Here is a 22,316-nt window from a genome sequence, read left to right on the forward strand (position 1 = left end):
ACCGTTTTCTTAAAATAAAACTTAACTACTTAAATAATCCAAAACGGTGCCATTTGGTTGCAGATGAAACGGCATCGCATGTCCATTCAAATTCTATTATTTTCGTTGGCTGCTTCCTCTCGTTCTTCTTCCTGTGTGCTTTGATATCCTTTCTTCCCCATTGATCTTCTCCTTGACATGTAATTGCTCGGAATAAAATTCCTAAAAATATTCAATAACCTTTAGGCATCACTACGATCAGTCCATCTTATATTAAGTTCCTTGAAAAATGAACCATCGTGGGCAGCTTTTGTGCATTCATGCATCTCCTGTAGGATGGACGACATTCTGGATGCAATGTCACTATAAAGTTCCTCCCAAAATTCAAACCACATCCTATTTTTAGACTTTCTAAATCTAAGGAAAGGTTCTGTTTTAGAGAACACTTTTATTAACATAGAAGGGGGAACAGAGTCTTTACGAAAATCATTTATAAATTATTGTCCATTTTGAAATCAAAATTTCTTTATCATTCATTCAGATCGAACTCTCTATTCTTCACAACAATTTCTTCACCAGCCTATATTGATTTACAGAATCATCAAATTCATCGTACTTACAAAATATTGGATTTGATTTTGAGAACTTCATCAAGTTCAGTATGATTATGTCTTGATTTTCAGATTTTACTTCTCATATGCTAATAATAGAAACAATTTTCCTTTAAATTGATTTCGAGAATTGTGGATTTACATGGATTTGTGTTTTACAAACATTTTGCTTTATATCTTGCGTAAAATAGGATTTATTAGATGGGAAGCGTTCTTTCTACGCATGGATTTGACAAGTGCTTTTAACAAATAATCGTGACCTTTAGATTAAACAAATTCAACGATCAATATGTATTTCACTAAAATTATGGGAGAGTTAGTTATAACCATTTAAGATCCATGGTTGTATTTCACTAAAATCATGAGAGAGTTAGTTATAATCATTTAAGATCCATGAAATACTAACCGTTGAATTTGCTTAATCTAAAGGTTATGATTATTTGTCAAAAATACTTGTCAAATTCATGTGTAGGAGAAACGCTCCCCAGATTGATATCATATTATATTCATTTGATTGAAAGTAATAAGGAGACTCTTTTGATATTGTAATTATTGTTGTATGGCAAATCTTTTGAGTCACAAAGTCGTATTATATTAATGTTCAAACACATGTAATGTGACTTTCTGTCTTGCCACACTGTGACCTAATCCTTTAATTGATTTTGACATTTAAGTTTGTATGACTCCGACCTCATTTACATAAGACTTTAACTAAGTGTAAACTATAAGTTTGTGTGATTGTAAAAATAATAGAAACAATTTTCCTTTAAATTGATTTCGAGAATTGTGGATTTACATGGATTTGTGTTTTACAAACATTTTGCTTTATATCTTGCGTAATATAGGATTTATTAGATGGGAAGCGTTCTTTCTACGCATGGATTTGACAAGTGCTTTTAACAAATAATCGTGATATTTAGATTAAACAAATTCAACGATCAATATGTATTTCACTAAAATCATGGGAGAGTTAGTTATAACCATTTAAGATCCATGGTTGTATTTCACTAAAATCATGAGAGAGTTAGTTATAATCATTTAAGATCCATGAAATACTAACCGTTGAATTTGCTTAATCTAAAGGTTATGATTATTTGTCAAAAATACTTGTCAAATTCATGTGTAGGAGAAACGCTCCCCAGATTGATATCATATTATATTCATTTGATTGAAAGTAATAAGGAGACTCTTTTGATATTGTAATTATTGTTGTATGGCAAATCTTTTGAGTCACAAAGTCGTATTATATTAATGTTCAAACACATGTAATGTGACTTTCTGTCTTGCCACACTGTGACCTAATCCTTTAATTGATTTTGACATTTAAGTTTGTATGACTCCGACCTCATTTACATAAGACTTTAACTAAGTGTAAACTATAAGTTTGTGTGACTGTAACCTGTTCTACTTAAGATTTTACTTGAATGTGACCTATAATTGTGTTTGAATATGGCCTATTATGTTGACAAATTGTGACTTAATTATTTATTTGATTGTGACTGTGACCTGTTCTACCTAAAACTCTACATGAATGCAACTTATAATTGCATGTGGATATGATATATTGTATTGACAGATTGTTACCTATAATTGCTCTAGTAAACATAATTATCTTGCAAAAAAGTTCGTGACCATTTTTTTGCCTTAAATTTGGCTCTTTGTGATAATATCTGTATTGAAAATATGTAAGCATGTCTCCATTAGATGTGACTATTTGTTTGACCTGAAATGAATTGAATGTGACCCATTGTTATTTGTTTGTAAGCAATGGTGGAAGTTTTGCACGTTTGTTTGTATAGAGGTCACACATTCCTATTCCAAAGAAAAGTTTTTAATGCCCTACTAAGAAGAAGAAGTCAACGTGTGCGAGATTGCAAATTATGAAATGTGGAAGATGATGAATCCAGGTACAATCGTAGGACATACAACAACATAGTGCCAATTAACCAGAAAGATGGAAAATTGAAAACAAAGAAATAGCCAAAGCAATTCAAATAGTTTAACATATTTTCTCGTTACATGAGGATATTTTTTTATAGTTACAAGTTCTTTCATTTTATTTTCAAATTGGATATTATTAGGTTATTTGGATTAACAAATTATCGAACTAAGATTTTAATATTTATATGAAATTTTGAATTCATTTAGTGAAGTATGAATTCATGAGTTGTGCATATTTTTATTGAATGAGTTATCTGTGCTGTATGTGTGACCATGGTTAGGTTGCCAATGTATTTTTGTGACCAATCCTGTGTCATGTTATTCTATGCGACCAAGGTTGTATAAGGATATATTTGTTTATGACTTGAATTGTATTGCTTGTGACTATCCGTGACCATGAATATCTCAACTGTAACCATATATAATCAGGTCTATTACAAGATTGAATGTTTATGACCAGATAAGTGTTATCTGTTATTGTTTGTGACCACTTATCAGTAAGATATTATTATTTTTACCATGTCTATGTTCTGTTACTCTCTATGTGATTGTGTCTATTTTAATTGTGATTGTTTGTGACAGTTAAAGTTTTTTAACTGTGACTATATGCAATAATTTCTTGCTTAGTTGTGATCTTCTCTGTATTAACTTTGAATATACATAAATATGTTAGTGTTAATGGTGATTGTGATGTAAATCTGAGACGTCATATGTTTGTGATCATTTGTGTTCATTGTGGCCACTGTTATTTGTTAACTATAAGTACATTAGGCAAGCTATCAAAATAAACAAAATACTTATAGTAATTCTACATGAAACTTCATTGAAAAATAATCTAGTCATACAAAATCAATGTGTCATTTAATATCTCCTTTTTGTTAGAGCTTGTAGTAAATTTTCTGATAATCGACTGTCTTCGAGAATAATGTATTTCCATTCCTGCATATATGTAAGTACATTAGGCATGCTATCAAAATAAACAAAATACTTCAAACCAATTACATATAATGTAACAGACTTCAAAATGTGAAGGATAGTTCATCACAGACTTCATATTTTGAAGGATTATCCTTCACATTTTGAAGTTTGTGAAGGATTCCAAACTCAAGATATATCAATAACAAATCCAAACACAAACCGAAAGACAGAATACCCTACTCAAACATTAGATCAAAAACTCAAAATCGAGGTCACGTTCACAACTATGAATGATTATGTAAATGTAATTGTTCACATAATGGCACAATCCATCATAATCCCAAACACGATTATCAAAAATAGGTCGCAAACACTAACACTTGGCCAATCAACAAAAATGTAGTTCACAATTCACAGAAATTAGGTCACAATCTATAGAAGATAGGTCGTAATCTACCAAACTTAGGTTAGAATCACCCATTCACATCATACCCAAGATACTCATACATTGCATTTGACGTTATAATGCATTAAAAAAAAAAAAAAAAAGAACTAATACTGCAGGATTTACCTTCTTCGATGAGGATTTTCCATTAGAATAGGACATTTTTCTTTTTTCATAGAGGTTCTTGAGCATTTTTCTTCATTTACCTTTCTTTTTAATCTTTCAAACTTCTTCTTTCTCATTGGAATGAGAATCACTCCCCACAATTTATAATCAACATCATTTTCTTCAATGCCGGGTTTGCTAATGTTTGAATAGTAGAAATTGTGGTTGAATTGAAGTTTTCAAGATTGATGAAGATGCCAGATAAGAGGAGCGATTTCAATGGAGGTTTAGTTTTGAAAAGATTTGATTGATTTTCCTCTCTATCCTGACTTTGAAATAGTGAAGACATGGATAAATAAGGTTTCGATATTAACAAATTTATTTTTTGTATTAATATAAAATTAGTAATATTATATTATACCAACAATATTAAAATGATATTTTGTCACCTGAATTATGAAATTAAAGTTTAATATCTCAATGTCGAATTAAGTTGGGAATGGCAATTCGAACTACTAAAATAAAAAATCGCGATTAATTGAATGAAATGAGACAAAAAAAAAAATAGAATCGATGGCAAAATGGGATGGATATGGTATTTGATTTTAATATCCTAGTTCAGGGCGGGACAGGTATGGTATTTAAGTCGTCGCCTAGCCCCGAATCGATTATCCATTAAAAAATTAATTAGGCAATTGAACTTTCCATTATCCTTTCTATGATCTTGTACAACCCAAAATTATGGCCTGTTATCGACCTGCTAATTCCAACTAACTTAACTCAATGACTCTATACCCTACTACATAAATAATAAACATATATGGAGTTTGTTTGTTAAATTCGAATTTTGCATTTGGGAATTGGGATATTGTTTGTATTTTTATTTGAGATATTGTTTACTAAATTGACTTAGTATTGTATAGTTGTTTTTATTAGCTTTTTTTCATAAATTATATTTTTTTTTTCCAATTTGACGGATGGACCTATAAAAAATAATTTATTTTCGTAGAACCGAGTCGAATTGAACCAACTTACGTAGTTATGATGCGATTATGGTATAGCAAAAAAATTGGTGGTTTGGTGATGGTTTTGGTCTAACGGACCCCAATCCAAATCTTTACCAATCCTAAATTGAGTAGTTAAAATCCATGATTTTGCTTAATTTTCCCTTTAATTTAAAAGTCTAAAATTTCATTTTAGTGCTATTTTTATATGTTGTCTATGGTCTGGTTTCAATCCGACAGAGTCAGGTCTTGACACAACCCGACTCGATTCTGTGTCATCATCAAGCTATGATACAATCATACAACATCAATGTTAAGCTACTCTCACCCTGTGTAACCAATAAATTCCATGTCCCCAGGCTCTTCCACCACTTTCTCTCTAGTTTTTTATCTTTCATCGAAGAATTTGATGTAATTTTTCGAAGTTTTAGTTGTTAGGCAATTTGTTGTCAAACGACTGATGTAACCTCAGTTTTATTTATTATCAATCGGTTTTGGCCATTTGATTGAATTATATGTCGACATTATTATCGAGACAACCCAACCCACATCTCTATGGACCGTTAAAAGCAACCATTTTAATAGTGTTACTCATGGTTCGTCTCATTTACTTGGAGGGCTATCGTATTCATTTGGAGCCCATTACCCTGTGTTGAGCCTTGTTTGGACCACTAAGTTAACATAACCTAACTTACCATTTTTGGTCACTCATTTGGCTTATAACCTACGGCTCCTCTACGCCTCCACCATGAAGAACACTCCATCTCTTTCTGTGACTTTGATTCTCGGCCTCTTTCCTTCATATAATCTGTGTGGTTTCTCTTGGGCTATACATTGTTCTTCATCTTGGCCGACTTTTGTGAGTATATATATAGCAACCGTATGTGGAAAGGAAGGAGGTGGAAGTTAGGTGTTGTCTCAATTGAGGTTGTGTCGATATATGGTGGAAACTGAGCCCGGTATCACCTTGATTATTGCTGGAATTACACTTTACAATTGGTATCAGAGTGTGGGTCATCTTCTCAGGCAAGAAATCGACCATAACCAGCGGCGAGTTCGCGATTTTCAGAAGGGGCCGAACCTGCAACTGCTTATTTCGACCAAACGCGATCTCCATTGGACGAACGGAGACCGGACCCATAACCAGCAGGTGGAGGCGACTCCGGTGGTGAGGAGTGTGGCAACGGCGGCGCGTGGAGGACCTCCTGCGTGGTTTTTTCGTGCCATTTCAATTATTTTAATTTCCTGAACGTACTAATGTGTTTGGTTTATTGTTTCAGGCTGTGCAAAAATTTTTGGACGATTTTGCCCTTGATTACAATCTGCATTTGTTGCTGAACGAACTGTTATATTTGCTGAACCTTTAGAGCGAATAGTGGTGGTCCTAAAGCAGCAAATTCGCATCTCTCCACGTTACGGACTCAGATGGTCTGCTCTAGTAAATTGGCTGAAACCTTTATATTTTTGCACTAGCAGATCATCGTGTGGGGTGATCATTAGGTTTGGGGGTTGCCATTGCTTAGCAGTCATTGCTTGTACTATAATTGGGGTTAGTGCTATAATTAGGGTTACGTGCTCTTGATTATTTGATTGAGTATTTCTCTTTTAGTGAAACCAGTATTTGAGTCTCAATGACATAACTGTTGTGAAACTAATTATCTGTTAGACGTAGTTTAGTCTGTTGCATTGTTATTTCCGCTGCTTATCCATTCCATTAGAATTATCGTGACCTTACCCGTTTTTGAACATTCCCTTAATCTAAGACCCCAAGTCTTACGAAACCCTGAAAATTTTAAACGGCGTATATTATCTAAAACCCTAAGACTACTTTGTGTGGTTTGATTGTGTTTTTTGTGCACTCTTTAACTATTGTGTAAAGATGACAACTCACGACTTTGATTTGGGGATTTTTAATAGAAAGGGTGATTTTGCTATTTGGCAACAAAAACTGAAGGGCATTTTAGTCCAACAAAAAGTTTCAAAGGTCATTGAAGGCAATTTTTTAATTGATTTTTCACAAGAATAAAGAGAAGAAGCCGATGAGTTTGCCTATACCTCAATCATTTTACACTTGTCTGACACCGTTTTAAGAAAGGTGACTAAACTGAAAACCACTAAAGAATTTTGGAAAAAATTGGAAGACTTATATTTGTTTAAGTCTACACTGAATAAACTTTACTTGCTCGAACGTTTTTTCAGTTTTAAAATGGATCCTTCAAAGGTCTCGATGACAGTTTAGACGTGTTTAACAAATTGGTGCAAGATATAGATAATTGTGATTCTGAAACTTATAAGGCTATAATTTTGTTCAATGCAATTTCTGTTTCATATAAGGAAGTTAAGAACGCTATTAAGTATCGTATAGATATGTTGACACCTGAAATTGTCATAGACTCTCTTAGAAGTAAAGAAATGGAAATTAGGGCTGAAAAACACGATAAGAGGAACGGTGAGGTACATATGATGGAGGGTACAACTCAATTTAGGCAAAATAGTCATGATGAATATCAAACTAGTGGCGAGTCAAGTGGTAATGGATGGAAAAAGAAGAGCAAAGGTAGGTCTAGATCAAAATCTAGGACTAAAGTAAGAAAATGCTATGGTTGTGGAAACATGGGACATTTTATAAAGGATTGTCATAACGAGAAGGGTAAGCTAAAGGTTAAGGAGAGAAATGAGGTCAATGTGTTAACACCTACTTCCGATATAAATGGTGGTGAGGTCTATATGATTACAAGTCTCGTTGCATGTACTGCTGAATTAAATCTAACTGCTAATTCCCGCACGCATGAGTAGATACTTGACTCTAGTGCATCTTTTCATGTGACGTCTGAGAAGAATTGGTTTTATAAATTGCATGAATATAATGTTGGGCATGTTGTGCTGTGTGATAACTTTGACTATACTATTGCTGGAATTGGTGATATAAACGTAAAATTTGACACAGGTTTTGTGTACACATTAAAGAATGTTAGATATATTCCTGAATTGTCTAGGAATCTGATTTCAGTAGGGAGACTTGAAAAGAATGACTTTACTGGTAAAATTGGAAATGGTATGCTAAAAATGATCAAGGGTGCTTTAGTTTCCATTAAGGGAATTAAGAAAAACGATATATATATTACTATTGGGAAAGTGATTAGAGGTTTGAACTCCTCTATCTCTTCTGCCAAGATTGATCACACACACACATGGCATAATAAACTTGCTTATGTAGGCACCAAGAGACTTAAGCTACTTAATGAAAAAGGTGCTTTTGGTAATGAGTGTGTGTCAGATTTGTCATTTTGTGATCATTGTGTGCTTGGTAAGCATCATAAAACTTCTTTCTCCACAAGTGTTAATAGAGCTAAAGGTATGCTTGAATATGTGCACTCTGATCTGTGGGGTCCTGCTAGTAATCCCACATCGGGTGGGAATAAGTATTTTCTGTCTATTATCGATGACTACACTAGAAAAGTGTGGGTCTATCTATTGAAAGATAAATCTGAGACCTTTAATAGTTATAACAATTGGAAGAGACAAGTAGAAAATCAAACTGGCAAGAAAATCAAATTTTTAAAACAGATAACGGCCTAGAATTCTGCAATAAGGAATTTGATAGTATGTGTAAAGAAAGTGGCATAACTAGACATAAAATCGTTCCTTACACTCCTCAACAAAATGGGATAGCAAAAATGATTAATAGGACCATACTTGATAAAGTACGTTGCATGATATTAAATTCTGGGGTTCCCAAGTCATTTTGGGGTGAGGCTGTTATGACTGCTTGTTATTTGATTAACCTGACGCCTCCTGCTGCATTGAATGATGACACTCCGCATGAGAGATGGTCGGGTAAACTGAGTGATTACTCGATGCTTAGAACTTTTGGCTGTACGGCTTTTTCTCATCAAAGTGGGGGAAAGCTGGAACCTAGAGTTAGGAAGTGTATCTTTCTAGGATACCCCGAGGGTATTAAGGGTTATATGTTATGGGATAGAAGCCAAAAAGGGGTTAAGATCATCATAAGTAGGGATGTCACGTTTAACAAGAATGAGATGCCGTGTATTAAAAGGGAAACTGAACCAGGTGAAGAAAGAGACCCGTTTAAGGTGGAGTTAGGAAAGCTCAGTACACCTACCCCTATTGCTCCTAATGAGGTGGAAATTCAAGTTCAGGAACCTGAGGTGGAGAATAGTAACGAAGTAGTGATAGAAGAGCACTATGAGGAAGAAAATCATTTAGCTAACTACAACTTCGTTAGGGATAGAAAGAGGAGACAAACGAGAGAACCTAGAAGGTTCGATTTTGAATCTGAATGAGTTTTCGCCCAGGCTAGTTATGAAGAATTAGTTGATAAAGAGCCAAAAACCTTTGAAGAGGCAATAGGCAGTGATCAATCTAATGAATGGCTTAAGGAAATGAAAGAAGAGATGAGTTCTCTAAAAAAGAATCATACTTGGGAGTTAGTACCTAGGCCTAAGAACAAATCGATTGTTGATTACAAATGGGTCTTTAAGGTTAAGGAAGGTACTAGTAGCTTGAAACCCTTAAGGTTTAAAACTAAGTTAGTAGCTAAAGGCTACACACAGAAAGAGGGCGTTGATTATAATGAGATTTTCTCACCAGTTGTTAAGTACACCACTATTAGGGTCATGCTCACATTGGTTGCACACTCTGATTGGGAACTTGAACAACTTGATGTAAAACTGCCTTTTTACATGGTGAGCTTGATGAACAAATCTTCATGAATCAACCAAAAGGTTTTAAGGACAAGTCAAAACCTGATTATGTGTGTTTTCTGAGAAGATCCTTGTATGGGTTAAAACAATCTCCTAGACAGTGGTACAAGAGGTTTGATTCCTTTGTACCCACTATAGGGTTCCAAAGAAGTAAATTTGATCACTGTTTGTATTTTCAACACAGTGAGACTGATGATAATTATCTGTTTTTGTTGCTCTATGTGGACGACATGCTCTTGATTAGATCATCCTCTAAGTGGATAAATAACATAAAAACAAAACTAAGTGGTGAATTTTGACATAAAAGGCCTAGATAAAGCTAAGAGAATCCAAGGTATGAAAATAGAAAGAGATAGGTCAAATTCCGTTTTGTTTTTACATCAGTCTCCATACATATCCAAAGTATTGAAGAAATTTAATATGAGTGATTGCAAACCCTATCACGTTGCCTCTTGCTAATCATTTTGTTTTATCGAAGGAACAATCCCTTTGCAATGAGCCTGAAGTAAAATAAATGAGTAGAGTACCTTACTCTAATGTGATTGATTTCATAATGTATTTGATGGTTTACACTAAATCGGATTTAGGTTTTGCTGTTAGTACTCTCAGTAGATACATAGCTAATCCGGGCCCTGAACATTGGGAAGCGCTAAAGTGGCTATTAAAGTACTTGAAGGGTACAAGTGACGTAGGTTTAAAGTTTAGTGCTAATAAAGAAGGTATAAAATTAAAGGGTTTTGTAGATACTGATTATGCGGGAGATAGGGATGGTAGGAAATTCACTTCGTCTTACGTGTTTACCTTATCTAATTCATGTGTTAGTTGGAAATCACAATTACAACATATTGTTGCACTAACCACTACAGAATGAGAATATATTTCTACCAATGAAGCTATTAAAGAAGCTCTATCGCTTAGAGGCCTACTTCATGAACTATGTGTCTTGAATGATTATGTGGATGTGTAGTCTGATAGTCGGTCACCTATACATTTGTGCAAGAACACCGTTTTTCACGAGAGCACTAAACACATTGATGTTAGACTCCACTTTATTAGAGATATAGTAGCTCAAGAGGTGGTAAGACTTGAAAAGGTCCACACACACTACAACCCTTCCGATAAGGGGACGAAGGTACTGCCACTAGCAAAGTTTAGAAGTTGCAAGAAACTTCTAAATATTGATACAGGTAAATGATTTCCAATTTTATTTGTTTTCTATTAGAGGTGTCACTAATGGGAGACATTTTCTTTTGCAGGTCTTTTGACACTAAGGTGGAGGTTGTTAGGCAATTTGTTGTCAAACAACCTCCAGGGCAATGATGTAACATCGATTTTATTTATTATCAATCGGCCTTGGCCATATGATTGAATTATATGTCAACACTATCATCAAGACAATCCAACCCACATCTCTATGGACCGTTAGAAGCAACCTATTTTAATAGTGTTGCTCATGGTTCGTCTCATTTACTTGGAGGGCTATGTTATTCATTTGGAGCCCATTACCTTGTGTTGAGCCTTGTTTGGACCACTAAGTTAACCTAACCTAACTTACCATTTTTGGTCACTCATTTGGCTTATAACCTACGGCTCCTCTACACCTCCACCATGAAGAACACTCCATCTCTTTCTGTGACTTTGATTCTCGGCCTCTTTCCTTCATATAACTTGTGTGGTTTCTCTTGGGCTATACATTGTTCTTCATCTTGGCCGACTCTTTGTGAGTATATATATAGCAACCGTATGTGGGAAGGAAGGAGGTGGAAGTTGGGTGTTGTCTCAATCGAGGTTGTGTCGATATATGGTGGAAACTGAGCCCGGTATCACCTTGGTTATTGCTGAAATTACACCTTACAACAGCAAAATAGTATCAAAATGCTGGGAGATTTTACCACCCAACGCGCATTATTTGGTGGCGCTATCACCAGGTCTTTCCCCCTTCGCTTCCAGGTTGGCATTTGGTAATTTCTTTTGTTTTTTCTCTGATTTCTTGGTATAATTTTTTTGCGTGAAAAAATATGTTACTGATGAATTCATGCTTGTACTGATTTTCATTGTGAAGGATGTGAGTACTATTCGCCAAGTTCCTGATCATCAGGTTAGTTAATTAATGAAGATTATTGATTTTTTTTGGGTTTTTGGTATTTTCCTGTTTTCGGTGATTCAATGATGATTTATCTTTTGATTGCCTTGTTTATGGAATGTCTTTAGGAGGTATTTGTGGACCCTACGCGCGATGAGAGCTTGATATTTGAATTGCTGGACTTGAAGGCTGACGTGCTGGATGAGGGGAGTGCCACGTGGTTTCTTCAAGACCTTGCCAACGAACAAGATGCTGATGGAACGATGGTAAAATTTGAATTTTCCATTTTGTTTTGCTTTTGATGTCGCTCGGTGGAATTCTTGAATCTTGATTAGTCAATCACAAATTATGGAGTAGCTACTGACTATATTTTAAGGTACTTGCTGTGATAATTAAGTGAATCTTAAATTTGAGCCGTTAGTCTCAGTTTGATTACATGTATAATTTTTGCCTTGTGCATGAACAAAAAATAAGAACTTTTTTTGGTAACAATTTTCTAGAGAGGTATATCTTTTAAATCAATTACTTTTCTACGATCTGCGTCCGTTGGATTATTGTTGAGATGTGGCAGTAACTTTGGTGGTCGAGAATTACACTAGCAATAATGGTTTGAATACATTTCCCTTCCTGGGATTTCTTAAATTTCAACTTAATTAATCACCATACGTTTTCTGGATTTTCTTATATGCAAAACAAGGCCGTATGATTTCATAGAGGGGATAATGTAATCTTGTGAAAAAAATTCGCTTTTTCTGTGGATGAATATTATTGCAGAGATTTTACAGGGTTCGTTTTTTCTTTAAGATTGATGTATACCTGTGGATTGAACCTCTTTTTTTAGTTCTAGTGAAGCCACCTATAATTTACAATTTTTTGTTAATAATCTATACAGATTTATTAACCTTCTCACTGTGCATCAATGAATGTTTCTATAATTTAAAACTTAGAATTTCCACATGCTTTCATAAGTTCCCCCATCTAAGCTTTTGTCTTAACTTTTTCTTACTAACTTCTTAGTCGTGCTGAGAGATATGGAACAGTGAATTTATTATAATGAGCTGAGAGTTACATATTTTAAGGTACTTGAGCAGTCTGGGGTGTTTGAGGCTGATTGGTTGCAATACAGAAACATACCTGCTGTTGTTACAACTGCTGCTGGACCTGGACAAATGGTATGCAACATTTTGTATCATATATATAGGGGAACATACGTTGGACTTTTTTAATTTTTTTGACTTTTGCTTTGTTAATTTTAGCTTTGTAATTGGTTGCAAACAATGGCACAGTAGGCAGTGTGCTATAGGGTAATTGGGAAAGTATTTTAAAACTCATCACATGTTCCTATTCTTGTATTTGATGTGTGATGTTAAGAACTATGGAAAAGTAGTGTTAGGTGTCTCCAACGTGACTCTTTCTATCAACTTCCACAAGAAACTGAATCCATACTCTAAGTTTAGGCAAGAAGGCCTAAAACCAAAAAATCATCTGTACTTCTTTTCCTTCTTCACTAGATGAAAATGAAATTTATTTGAAATTTTCACGATTATCTCAAATAATTGCTTAAAGAGCATGCATTCCTCATGGATATATTTATTTTGTGATCATAACTTCTCTCCTGGAAAAAGCAATTGCGACTGCTACAGCAGGTGGAACGATGATAAACATTATCAACTGTGATAAAATTTCACAGAATATTGTGAAGGTAAATTTGTTTACTCTTCTTTATAGCACTTCACTTCTATATTTGGGGGAGCAAATGGGGTCAGGCCATTTGGGGAACAGATTGAAAATATGGACTGATAGGTCAATTTGCAATGTGTTTTTGTCAACTGTATGTATGTATGAAGAAAGAATTACAGAGTGACCTATGGTTTTAAGTTCTTGCTTCTTTGCATGCTCGGTTACATGGAGAGAAATAGTGAGAAGGGAGATTTCATGAAAGAAGTCGCAGACAAAATAATAAAGTGCATTGGTGGGGAATATAGAAACTGGATAAATAAATAGGTTTTCAGAACATTTCGTAAAGGTAGAAATCTGGTAAGATCGGATTTTTCATAGCAAAACCAAGACAAAATTAACTGTTTTTTGTAACTTAAGTAAGCAAAGCTTATTCTCTTTGGTTTGCATTCCCAATTCAAACTGGGACATGTAGACCATATCTATATTTAAGTTGTTTTGTGCAATCTAAATGTTGGTTTTTCCAGGTCTACTTGGCTAATTTGCGCCTTAAGGGAGTTGCGACAGATGTTCTGATCACAGCATATGAGCCTATGTTGATTAAGTTGCAAAAACTTTCATCTGCCAATGCTTATCGGTTATCACTTTGTTTATTACTTTGCTGAAGATATGCAAGTCTTCCCGAGCATGACGGAAAACTACTTTTTTTCTACCTGTTGAGATGTACCTAATATATTCTTTCATCTGCTTTGTTTCTGTTCTTGTAGTCCTTTGAGCGAAAGTGCTAGCGCAATTGGGGCTGGTTTCATTGTACCTGCTGCGCAATGTGGATGTATACCAATGGCTGAGGTGTTCAAGCTTGCTGTTTCTAGTTTCAAGGTCAATGATTGGAGCCTTTTTGGTGTTGCTGCTTGATAAGTTCTGGAAGGATGCATGTAAACAAAAACCGCGAATTATCGAAATTGCACGTTTTCTATTTCCCATCTTAGACCAGTTTTCACTTGGAATTAGAAACTTTTACTTGGCAGAGGAAAAGAAGTTGCTTGGAATTGGACCCTTGGAAGTTCTTTTGGCGTGTTAGCCGGTTAGATCTCAATATTTGATGAAATACTTTTGCTGATTATTGGCAAATTCTCGTTATAGGTTACAATTCTTGGATCAGTGTCCTTATTTAAGGCTTTTCTTTTGAACTTTACAGTGAACACTGTAATTACGTGTTTTTTGTATTTTCACAGCTCTGTCACTTTCAGATGGTAATTACTCTTCTTACACGGATTACTTGTGTACATATTGTAATTTCGTCCAATTTGGTGCCTTGTGTTGGCAAAACTTGATATTTTCTGATGACACTCATTGTTCTATTGCATTCAGAACAGTAGTGCAATAAGAATCTTAAAAGGGAGAAACAAGTCAACAACAGTGTCTAATTGTACTACAAAAATATATTAGAGAAAAACTGAATGTGTACATGCTTATAAATATTACAAGACTTCCAAGTACAAAATATAAGCAGAAAAATATTTATCTCCGCCTCTGGGGGTGGAAAGTGCTATTAGCTGGTGTCTTCTCCTCTCTAAAAGGTTGGGTTGATTCATCTGATACACTAGGCAATCTTGACACACTGCCCTTGCTTCTCCTTGCATTTGGTCCAATTTCCTCTATCATGTACTTCCATCCGTCAATAGGCCTCCTTCGGCTAAATATGTGAGTCTTTATAAAACTAGCTATCTGAATACCACAAATTAAGCCGTTTCAGTTAAAATAAAAAATAAAAAAATGGCGAGACGTAAGCGTAAACAACGTAAATCTTGTAAATGAAATTAAGAAAAAAAATAATATTCATCAAGAAATTGAACAGAACCCAAGCCCTGCTAACTCCGATGTCCCCATCTCCATATATTCAACGCACTATGCCAAAAATTTCATGAAGGAAATCGGAATGGGAGGAATATCATAGTTGACAATATGTTATAGATAAAGTATTTTTACATTTTCATCCTAACAATTCCAGGGTTTTATTTTCAGACATGGATTTCTTCCTGAACATGCTTATTAACGGGCAAGCAAACCATCTCAATCATGAAATAATAATGAGACTTAAAAATGCATAACCACCGGATGAGTTCTTTCAACATACCCCAATAGGCAAAACCCTTACTACTTTTTTTCAACAACCTCGTCATCAATAGGTAAAAACACGAAACCAACATGTTAGCCATTTTTTACTACTATGGATAACTAAAGGGCAAAGCATCAAAAAAATTGATTTTTACTATCTCCCCCCCCCCACCCCCCCCCCGCCATTTATTTCTACACATGACATTATATAACATATAATCATGTCAACGTACCCAGTAATTTAAACAAGACCAGTTAATCATTGCACAACATGCGAAAAATTTCTACTTGAAATAATATGAATTAGAATTGAAAGTGAAGGAATAAAGTGCTTACTCAGAGCAGCTATCGAGCAATTTCTCTATATTATCTCCATCAACGGAAATGGAGTCCCCCAATTTTGCCTCCTCCATTTTCTCAATCTCCTTCATCCATAGCCCCGCGTGTATCTTCTGCTTCTTCAACCTGTAATCTCGTTTAATATTCTCCAAGCTATAAAGCGACGATGAAGATGGAGACAATGCAGAGGAGTCCATATTCTTTTTATCTTCCTTTGTCATTTTGCCCTTCCTCTGGTCCCAATTCTCGTTCATGTCCTCCACAAAGGCCTTGGTCTCGGAGTCAATTTCTTCTCCCTGGTGAGTATTTTCAGCGGTGGCAGTGGGGAGGGAAAAGGTAACGTCGGATTCCCAGGGGGCTACAGGTGAGGATTTGCCGAAATTATCGTCAGGAAGCCACGCCGTTTCCCATGCGTCGTTCCACTCGTTGTCGCCAGTTTTGTTCTTATTGGTTGTTCGGTTGGTGGAAAATAAAGCGGTTGTTGCGGCGGCGGAGGGATGCCAGCTGGATTTACTGAGAGTGGCGGCGAGCCTGTAAATTGGAGTCATTTTAAGGGATGGATACTGGTGTGTATGTGAATTTTCAGCACAAAGTTTATTAGAGCTTGTTTGTATAGTCAAATTTTAATTTGCCGGAGGTGGCTGCTGGAGTTAATCGGGGGCAGCGGGGCCGGGAGTGGCGGTGGAGGCAGTGGTAGATTCTGAAGAAGATGACCTGAACATATTTAGCCCTGTTTGGTCCGGTTTTACTTGTTCCAATGGCCACCAAATTTAGGTTTAAGTGTTTGATTGGTCACGAAGCTTAAAAGGGTAATTGGCACAAAACGTCCCTACCTTTCAAGTCTATTGTGGAAAACGTTTTTATCTTTCATTTTTTGGCATTTTTGCCCTCATTTCAACATTTCTTTGCGCTGGACATCCTTCCGTCCATATTCCATCAGTTTTTCCGTTAATTAAAGGGTAATTGGCACAAAACATCCCTACCTTTCAAGTCTATTGTGGAAAACGTCCCTACCTTTCATTTTTTGGCATTTTTGCCCTCATTTCAACCTTTCTTTGCGTTGGACGTCCTTCCGTCCATATTCCGTCAGTTTTTCCGTTAATTAAATACAAAAATACCTTTTTCTTTCCATAAACAAGGGTAAAATTGTCCTCACCCACTTCCCCCATTTTTCCCGCCATCAACTTAGTCCATAAGTAACAGTAGCAGCAATATGAATCTGAAAATACTTTAAATGATTAAGTTAAATAAAGAAAAAATATCGTGAACACATTATATTTCACAATTCCACAACTACTGTTGCTGTCATCTTGTGTCACTGGAAAAATTTAGAAAGACATATTAAATGGGTAGTCAATTTATAATGAGTCAATTTAAAATGAGCCATTCATCTTCTCCATTGAGCCAAAAAGAGCTATTCACCATTTTGGCTCATTATAAATTGATTACCCATTTAATATGTCTTTCTAAAATTTTCCAGTGACACAAGATGATAGCAACAGTAGCTGTGGAATTGTGAAATATAATGTGTTCACGATATTTTTTCTTTATTTAACTCAATCATTTAAAATATTTTCAAATTCATGTTGCTGCTACTGTTACTTATGGACTAAGTTGATGGCGGAAAAAATGGGTGAAGTGGGTGAGGACAATTTTACCCTTGTTTATGAAAAGAAAAATGTATTTTTGTATTTAATTAACGGAAAAACTGACGGAATATGGACGGAAGGACGTCCAGCGCAAAGAAAGGTTGAAATGAGGGCAAAAATGCCAAAAAATGAAAGGTAGAGATGTTTTCCACAATAGACTTGAAAGGTAGGGACGTTTTGTGCCAATTACTCTTTAATTAACGGAAAAACTGACGGAATATGGACATAAGGACGTCCAGCGCAAAGAAACGTTGAAATGAGGGCAAAAATGCCAAAAAATGAAAGGTAGGGACGCTTTGTGCCAATTACCCAAGCTTAAAATGTGAAACTTAACTTACAATACTTTTAAAATTTAGTGATCAAAATTTACATTTTAAATTTCAGCAAACAATCGAATATATGAACTTAAATTCAGTGATCAAAATTTAACATTTTAAATTTAGTGATCAATCAAAAACATAAACTTAAGTTCAATAACCATTGGAACAACTCACCACATCAATCCTGATATGCCCGGGGCAGTTGAACCACATTGTAATGTGGCATATTTAAATTAAAATAAAATTTTTATTAGATTTTAATAGAAGTGAATAGAGTATGTGATAAAGAAAAAAAAAAGTTGTGAATTCTAGCGAATATAGGATTAAAATTAATTTTTTACATTGACTTTGATTAAAATCTAAAATTTAATTTCTGCCAACTAATTTTTTTATTTGTTGCTTTAAGTTAAAGGGTTTAAATGTCATTTTATAAAATATTAACACATTTTTGGACAGAAACTGCACGTGGGACGAAGTCTGCTCATTTCTCAAACGTTCGTAGAAACAAATCAAACAAATAAAAGATTGGTGGTATTTTTTCTACTTTTCTTAAAAGTAGAGATGAATATTGCAATATACACTTCTTTTTAATATTAGGGGTAATTATCTTACTCCACCCGTGTTTATTACTTATTTGCACTTAAAACCATCAATTTTTTTATTATAATTTTGAGAATTATACTACTTGTACATAAAAATGGTACATAAAGGATTACACAAAATGATATGGTGGAAGAAGATTAGATGAAACAGTAAACTGTGTTTTAAATTGATAAATAATAAAGTGACATTTTTTAAATTTATTATTATTTTTTTTTTTTGCGCAATCTTGTCATCAACATTTTCATTAATTGATACATCTTTCTCTCATTACGGTTTTCATTTATAAGTTTGTTGGGAGAAAAGTAAAATGACTTATTGTTTATTGTGTACATATGTATATATAATGTGATACAACAAATGAAAAATATTGTGTAAACATAGTTAGGGTTTAGTTATAGTAAGAGCATAATAGTCATGTTAAAGAAATTTTGATTTTCATGGGTTGTAACTCATTTTCTAAAGGTTGGGCGTTGAAATCTCATGCCTTGTTTGAGTCGCATTTTTTGAAAAAAATACATTTTTAAACAGTGATTTGATATCATTTCAACTATACATTATTCAATAAAATAACATTACATGTAAATTCAAAAAAAATTCTTATTATTTAATTATACATTCTCTATCGATCTATTATTTCAAAATACATTATTTACAAATGATACGATACAAACACACACTCCGTTTAATGGTTGGTAGCCGAGATAAGGTAGTCTTAAGAAAAATGGGCCCAATTTTTAGTCTAATCTCTTTAGACCGAACATGAAGGCCCATTAGGGTTTTGTACTGAAACAACTCCTATATAAACAATTCTTACAGGCCTTTTACTGGAAAGGTGAAACCCTAATCTGTTGCCTTCAGTTGGAGCAGGAAGAGAGAGCCGGATTGGAGATCGAATCAGTGGGGGTCAACAACAATGGTGCACGTCTCTTTTTACCGTAACTGTAAGCATTTTTCTAGTCATTATTGTACTTACAGAGATATACGCATAAGTCTGTGATTTATAAATGGGAGAGTGAATTTTGATGTTAGTTGCCTTGTTGATCTTCGACGTCTTTTGCTCAATTCCTGTTTTGAGCTGTTCGATATCCGGTGATGCTATTGATGTAATTTTTTCCTGATTCTGTTTTACAAGTTTGAATCTATGTAAGTGATTTTTAGTTTTAAGCAGAATGGGCGTAGTGATCTTAAAGTTTTCATTATAATTAAATGTATCTTTTTCATAAATTTATTAAGAAAAGTTTTGATTTTGTTTAACTAACAACTGAGGGGCTTTGGAAAAATGAGGATACATCATATGCTGCACAAAAAAAAGAAAATCTTTGTTCAATTGTCTATTATCTATTCAGAAAAACGTGAGTCTGTGTACACGTAGGAAATAATTAACTTATTCGCTCACCCAATTGGAAGGTGAAGTTTGTGATAGCATATTGTTGATATGCTTGCCAATTTTTCTACCGTCAATATAGTACAATGTGGAAATTTTAGGTCCCTATACTTATATGAGATAATTAACTCATTTGCTCACCAAAGTTTGAATCTGATGTTTGCAACCTTACACTGATTGAAACTAGATTATTGCCTTGATATGATATTTCGTGAAATATAGAACTTCAAATACTAAATTATATTGTTCATTTAAATAACAAAAAGGTTCCCTCCTCGATAGGTTAGCTATATTAGTGGTTGAATTGCTTGCTGAACTGATAGATACATGATTGGTTACAGATGGGAAAACATTTAAGAAGCCCCGTCGTCCCTATGAAAAGGAACGACTAGATGCTGAATTGAAGCTTGTTGGAGAGTATGGACTTAGGTGCAAGAGGGAACTCTGGAGGGTTCAGTATGCACTAAGCCGCATCAGAAATGCTGCAAGAAATCTTCTGACTCTTGATGAGAAGGACCCTCGTCGTATTTTTGAGGGTGAAGCCCTTTTGAGGAGGATGAACAGGTATGGACTGTTGGATGAGAGCCAGAATAAGCTCGATTACGTCCTGTCCCTCACAGTAGAGAATTTCCTTGAGCGCCGCCTGCAAACTTGTGTGTTTAAGGCAGGTATGGCTAAGTCAATCCACCATGCTAGAGTGCTCATCAGGCAAAGGCATATCAGGTGCGGATGATTTCTCAATTTTAATGACTGTTTTAATGCCCATGTTATTGACTCTTCATTTTGACTTTTATTATGTTATTTCATATATATATATATTGGGAAATATTATTGACACACAAATTAGATGATGAATGTCATTTAGAAATGGATATTTGATTGCATATAGTAAATTGTCGATATACTTATAGGTGTGATAAGTAATACGCCTTGGTTTTTGCTTTCACTTGTGTATCAGCATCAAAGCTTTCAATTTTGTATGCACTTAGATCAACACAACAGCAAGATTCAGATAATTACATGATATGACATTAAGCAATTGAAAAATCTTGTTTATGCCATTTTAATCGTTGGTTAACACCAATGGTAGAGTTGGCCTCATATTCTCTTGGTTCTTGCATAACTTCTTAATCTTGTATATGTAAGGATTTTATATTTCTCATAGTGTGAGCTTCAAATCTTGCCTTAGCTTTTGGAATCTCGGCGGATAGAGGACTTGTGGTTGGCAGATAACTTATAAGTGACGCAATAATTTTTATCTTTCGGTTTTATTTATATCAATCGAGGGAATGATTTAGTCTTGTAAGCATTCCATCTCTCTCTTTTGCATGCATGTAGAGTTAATGTTTGTCACTGACTCACTGGCACTCTTCCCTAATATGAACTTGAACTTGACTCTTGGAAGTTTGAAACGTGCTTTTGATTGAAAATCATGATTACATTACTTTTTTATGAGGTGCTTACATTTGTGACCTTTTTACTTAGAATATAGAAAAGTTATGAAATGTCATGACTAGGAAATTCTGCTACTAACGCAAGCTACATTGTAAATTATTCTTAAGTTAAATTTGTTATTGAGCCCCTTTTTTCAAAAAAAAAAAAAATACATTTTGAAATAGTGATTTGATGGAGAATGCGTATTTAAAAAATAAGGAAAAGTTTCAAGTTTGTGTTTATAATTTTGTTGAAGAATGTGTAATTGAAAATAAGAGAGATAAATTTCTTAAATAATGGAGCTCAAACTAGAACTAAATATGCCTGATTTTTAATAATAATAATAATAATAATAATAATAATTAACACTGATTTTTAAACTTGAAATTTAAAATGTAGGTTTCGCTTAGCTTTGCGAAGTGGGTTTCTGGCAACATTTGTAGCCCATATGTAGAAAACCAAATTTGTACACATAAACATTGCTCAAGGAAAAGATGAAGCTCAATTCATGACACCACCCAGACTATTTTGATAACAGAATTAATTAATTGTTCTTTATCAAAAAATTAATTTCTTTTTCTTCATTTATACTGTTGATTTCACTCTATCAATTATGCCATAACTATCTTCTTCATCTAATTTATTTTTTTTTAAATAAAAACTTTAAATGCCACTAAATTACTATAAGCCATTGTTTGGTGCAAATTAAAATCAAAATTTTTTAGTAAACTTTGATGAAATTTGTGGTTAAAAATTATGGATTAAAAAAAAACTAAAAATTAAAATTAATTGTTAACTATGACTTTGAATTCAAATCATATTATAATTATACCAAATACGGGCTAAATCTAATTATCATGAAAGGAATAGGCTTGCTCATCTTTTATGTACAGCCCATTGGGTCACCACATAGTTGCATCTCAATCTAAATTTGTTGAGTAACTTATTGAGGGGGAAAAAAATGCAAAAAGGAAAAAAAAAA

At 34.3% G+C, this 22,316-nt stretch overlaps 3 protein-coding genes and 1 long non-coding RNA gene across 4 annotated transcripts; 2 read left to right on the forward strand and 2 right to left on the reverse strand.

Annotated features, from left to right (window-relative positions):
- Window positions 1-3,319: 3,319 nt before the first annotated feature.
- On the reverse strand, window positions 3,320-4,326 carry LOC111403460. The gene is made up of 2 exons (XR_002704478.1): window positions 4,021-4,326; window positions 3,320-3,470 (listed from the first exon to the last, which is right to left on the reverse strand). It is a non-coding gene; the product is annotated as an uncharacterized LOC111403460 (long non-coding RNA).
- A 6,197-nt stretch (window positions 4,327-10,523) lies between these two features.
- LOC111403461 (ran guanine nucleotide release factor-like) lies at window positions 10,524-14,779 on the forward strand. The gene is made up of 5 exons (XM_023031971.1): window positions 10,524-11,677; window positions 11,790-11,825; window positions 11,939-12,076; window positions 12,890-12,982; window positions 14,015-14,779. Exons 1-5 carry the CDS (start codon window positions 11,603-11,605, stop codon window positions 14,150-14,152), a joined length of 480 nt encoding a protein of 159 aa, XP_022887739.1. The 5' UTR covers window positions 10,524-11,602; the 3' UTR covers window positions 14,153-14,779.
- A 130-nt stretch (window positions 14,780-14,909) lies between these two features.
- On the reverse strand, window positions 14,910-16,706 carry LOC111404486. Its single transcript, XM_023033284.1, has 3 exons — window positions 15,942-16,706; window positions 15,515-15,662; window positions 14,910-15,236 (listed from the first exon to the last, which is right to left on the reverse strand). The coding sequence occupies exons 1-3, from the start codon at window positions 16,490-16,492 to the stop codon at window positions 15,009-15,011; spliced, it is 927 nt and encodes a 308-aa protein (XP_022889052.1). The 5' UTR covers window positions 16,493-16,706; the 3' UTR covers window positions 14,910-15,008.
- A 2,574-nt stretch (window positions 16,707-19,280) lies between these two features.
- LOC111403462 (40S ribosomal protein S9-2-like) lies at window positions 19,281-20,650 on the forward strand. Its single transcript, XM_023031972.1, has 2 exons — window positions 19,281-19,457; window positions 20,242-20,650. The coding sequence occupies exons 1-2, from the start codon at window positions 19,430-19,432 to the stop codon at window positions 20,631-20,633; spliced, it is 420 nt and encodes a 139-aa protein (XP_022887740.1). The 5' UTR covers window positions 19,281-19,429; the 3' UTR covers window positions 20,634-20,650.
- Window positions 20,651-22,316: the final 1,666 nt, after the last annotated feature.

The sequence above is a fragment of the Olea europaea genome, chromosome 11, assembly GCF_002742605.1.
Source record: "Olea europaea var. sylvestris chromosome 11, O_europaea_v1, whole genome shotgun sequence".
Lineage (NCBI taxonomy): Eukaryota > Viridiplantae > Streptophyta > Magnoliopsida > Lamiales > Oleaceae > Olea > Olea europaea.

Excerpts from the sequence above, each read along its gene's own strand:
- LOC111403461 (XM_023031971.1), top strand. The coding sequence starts at position 11,603 with ATGCTGGGAGATTTTACCACCCAACGCGCATTATTTGGTGGCGCTATC. Across the intron at positions 12,077-12,889 it reads AAGATGCTGATGGAACGATG|GTACTTGAGCAGTCTGGGGT; the intron begins GTAAAATTTGAA and ends ACATATTTTAAG. Across the intron at positions 12,983-14,014 it reads CTGCTGGACCTGGACAAATG|GTCTACTTGGCTAATTTGCG; the intron begins GTATGCAACATT and ends TGGTTTTTCCAG.
- LOC111404486 (XM_023033284.1), bottom strand. The coding sequence starts at position 16,492 with ATGACTCCAATTTACAGGCTCGCCGCCACTCTCAGTAAATCCAGCTGG. Across the intron at positions 15,663-15,941 it reads TTGCTCGATAGCTGCTCTGA|GTTGTTGAAAAAAAGTAGTA; the intron begins GTAAGCACTTTA and ends ATTGATGACGAG. Across the intron at positions 15,237-15,514 it reads ATGTTCAGGAAGAAATCCAT|GGCTTAATTTGTGGTATTCA; the intron begins GTCTGAAAATAA and ends TTTAACTGAAAC.
- LOC111403462 (XM_023031972.1), top strand. The coding sequence starts at position 19,430 with ATGGTGCACGTCTCTTTTTACCGTAACT. Across the intron at positions 19,458-20,241 it reads CGTCTCTTTTTACCGTAACT|ATGGGAAAACATTTAAGAAG; the intron begins GTAAGCATTTTT and ends GATTGGTTACAG.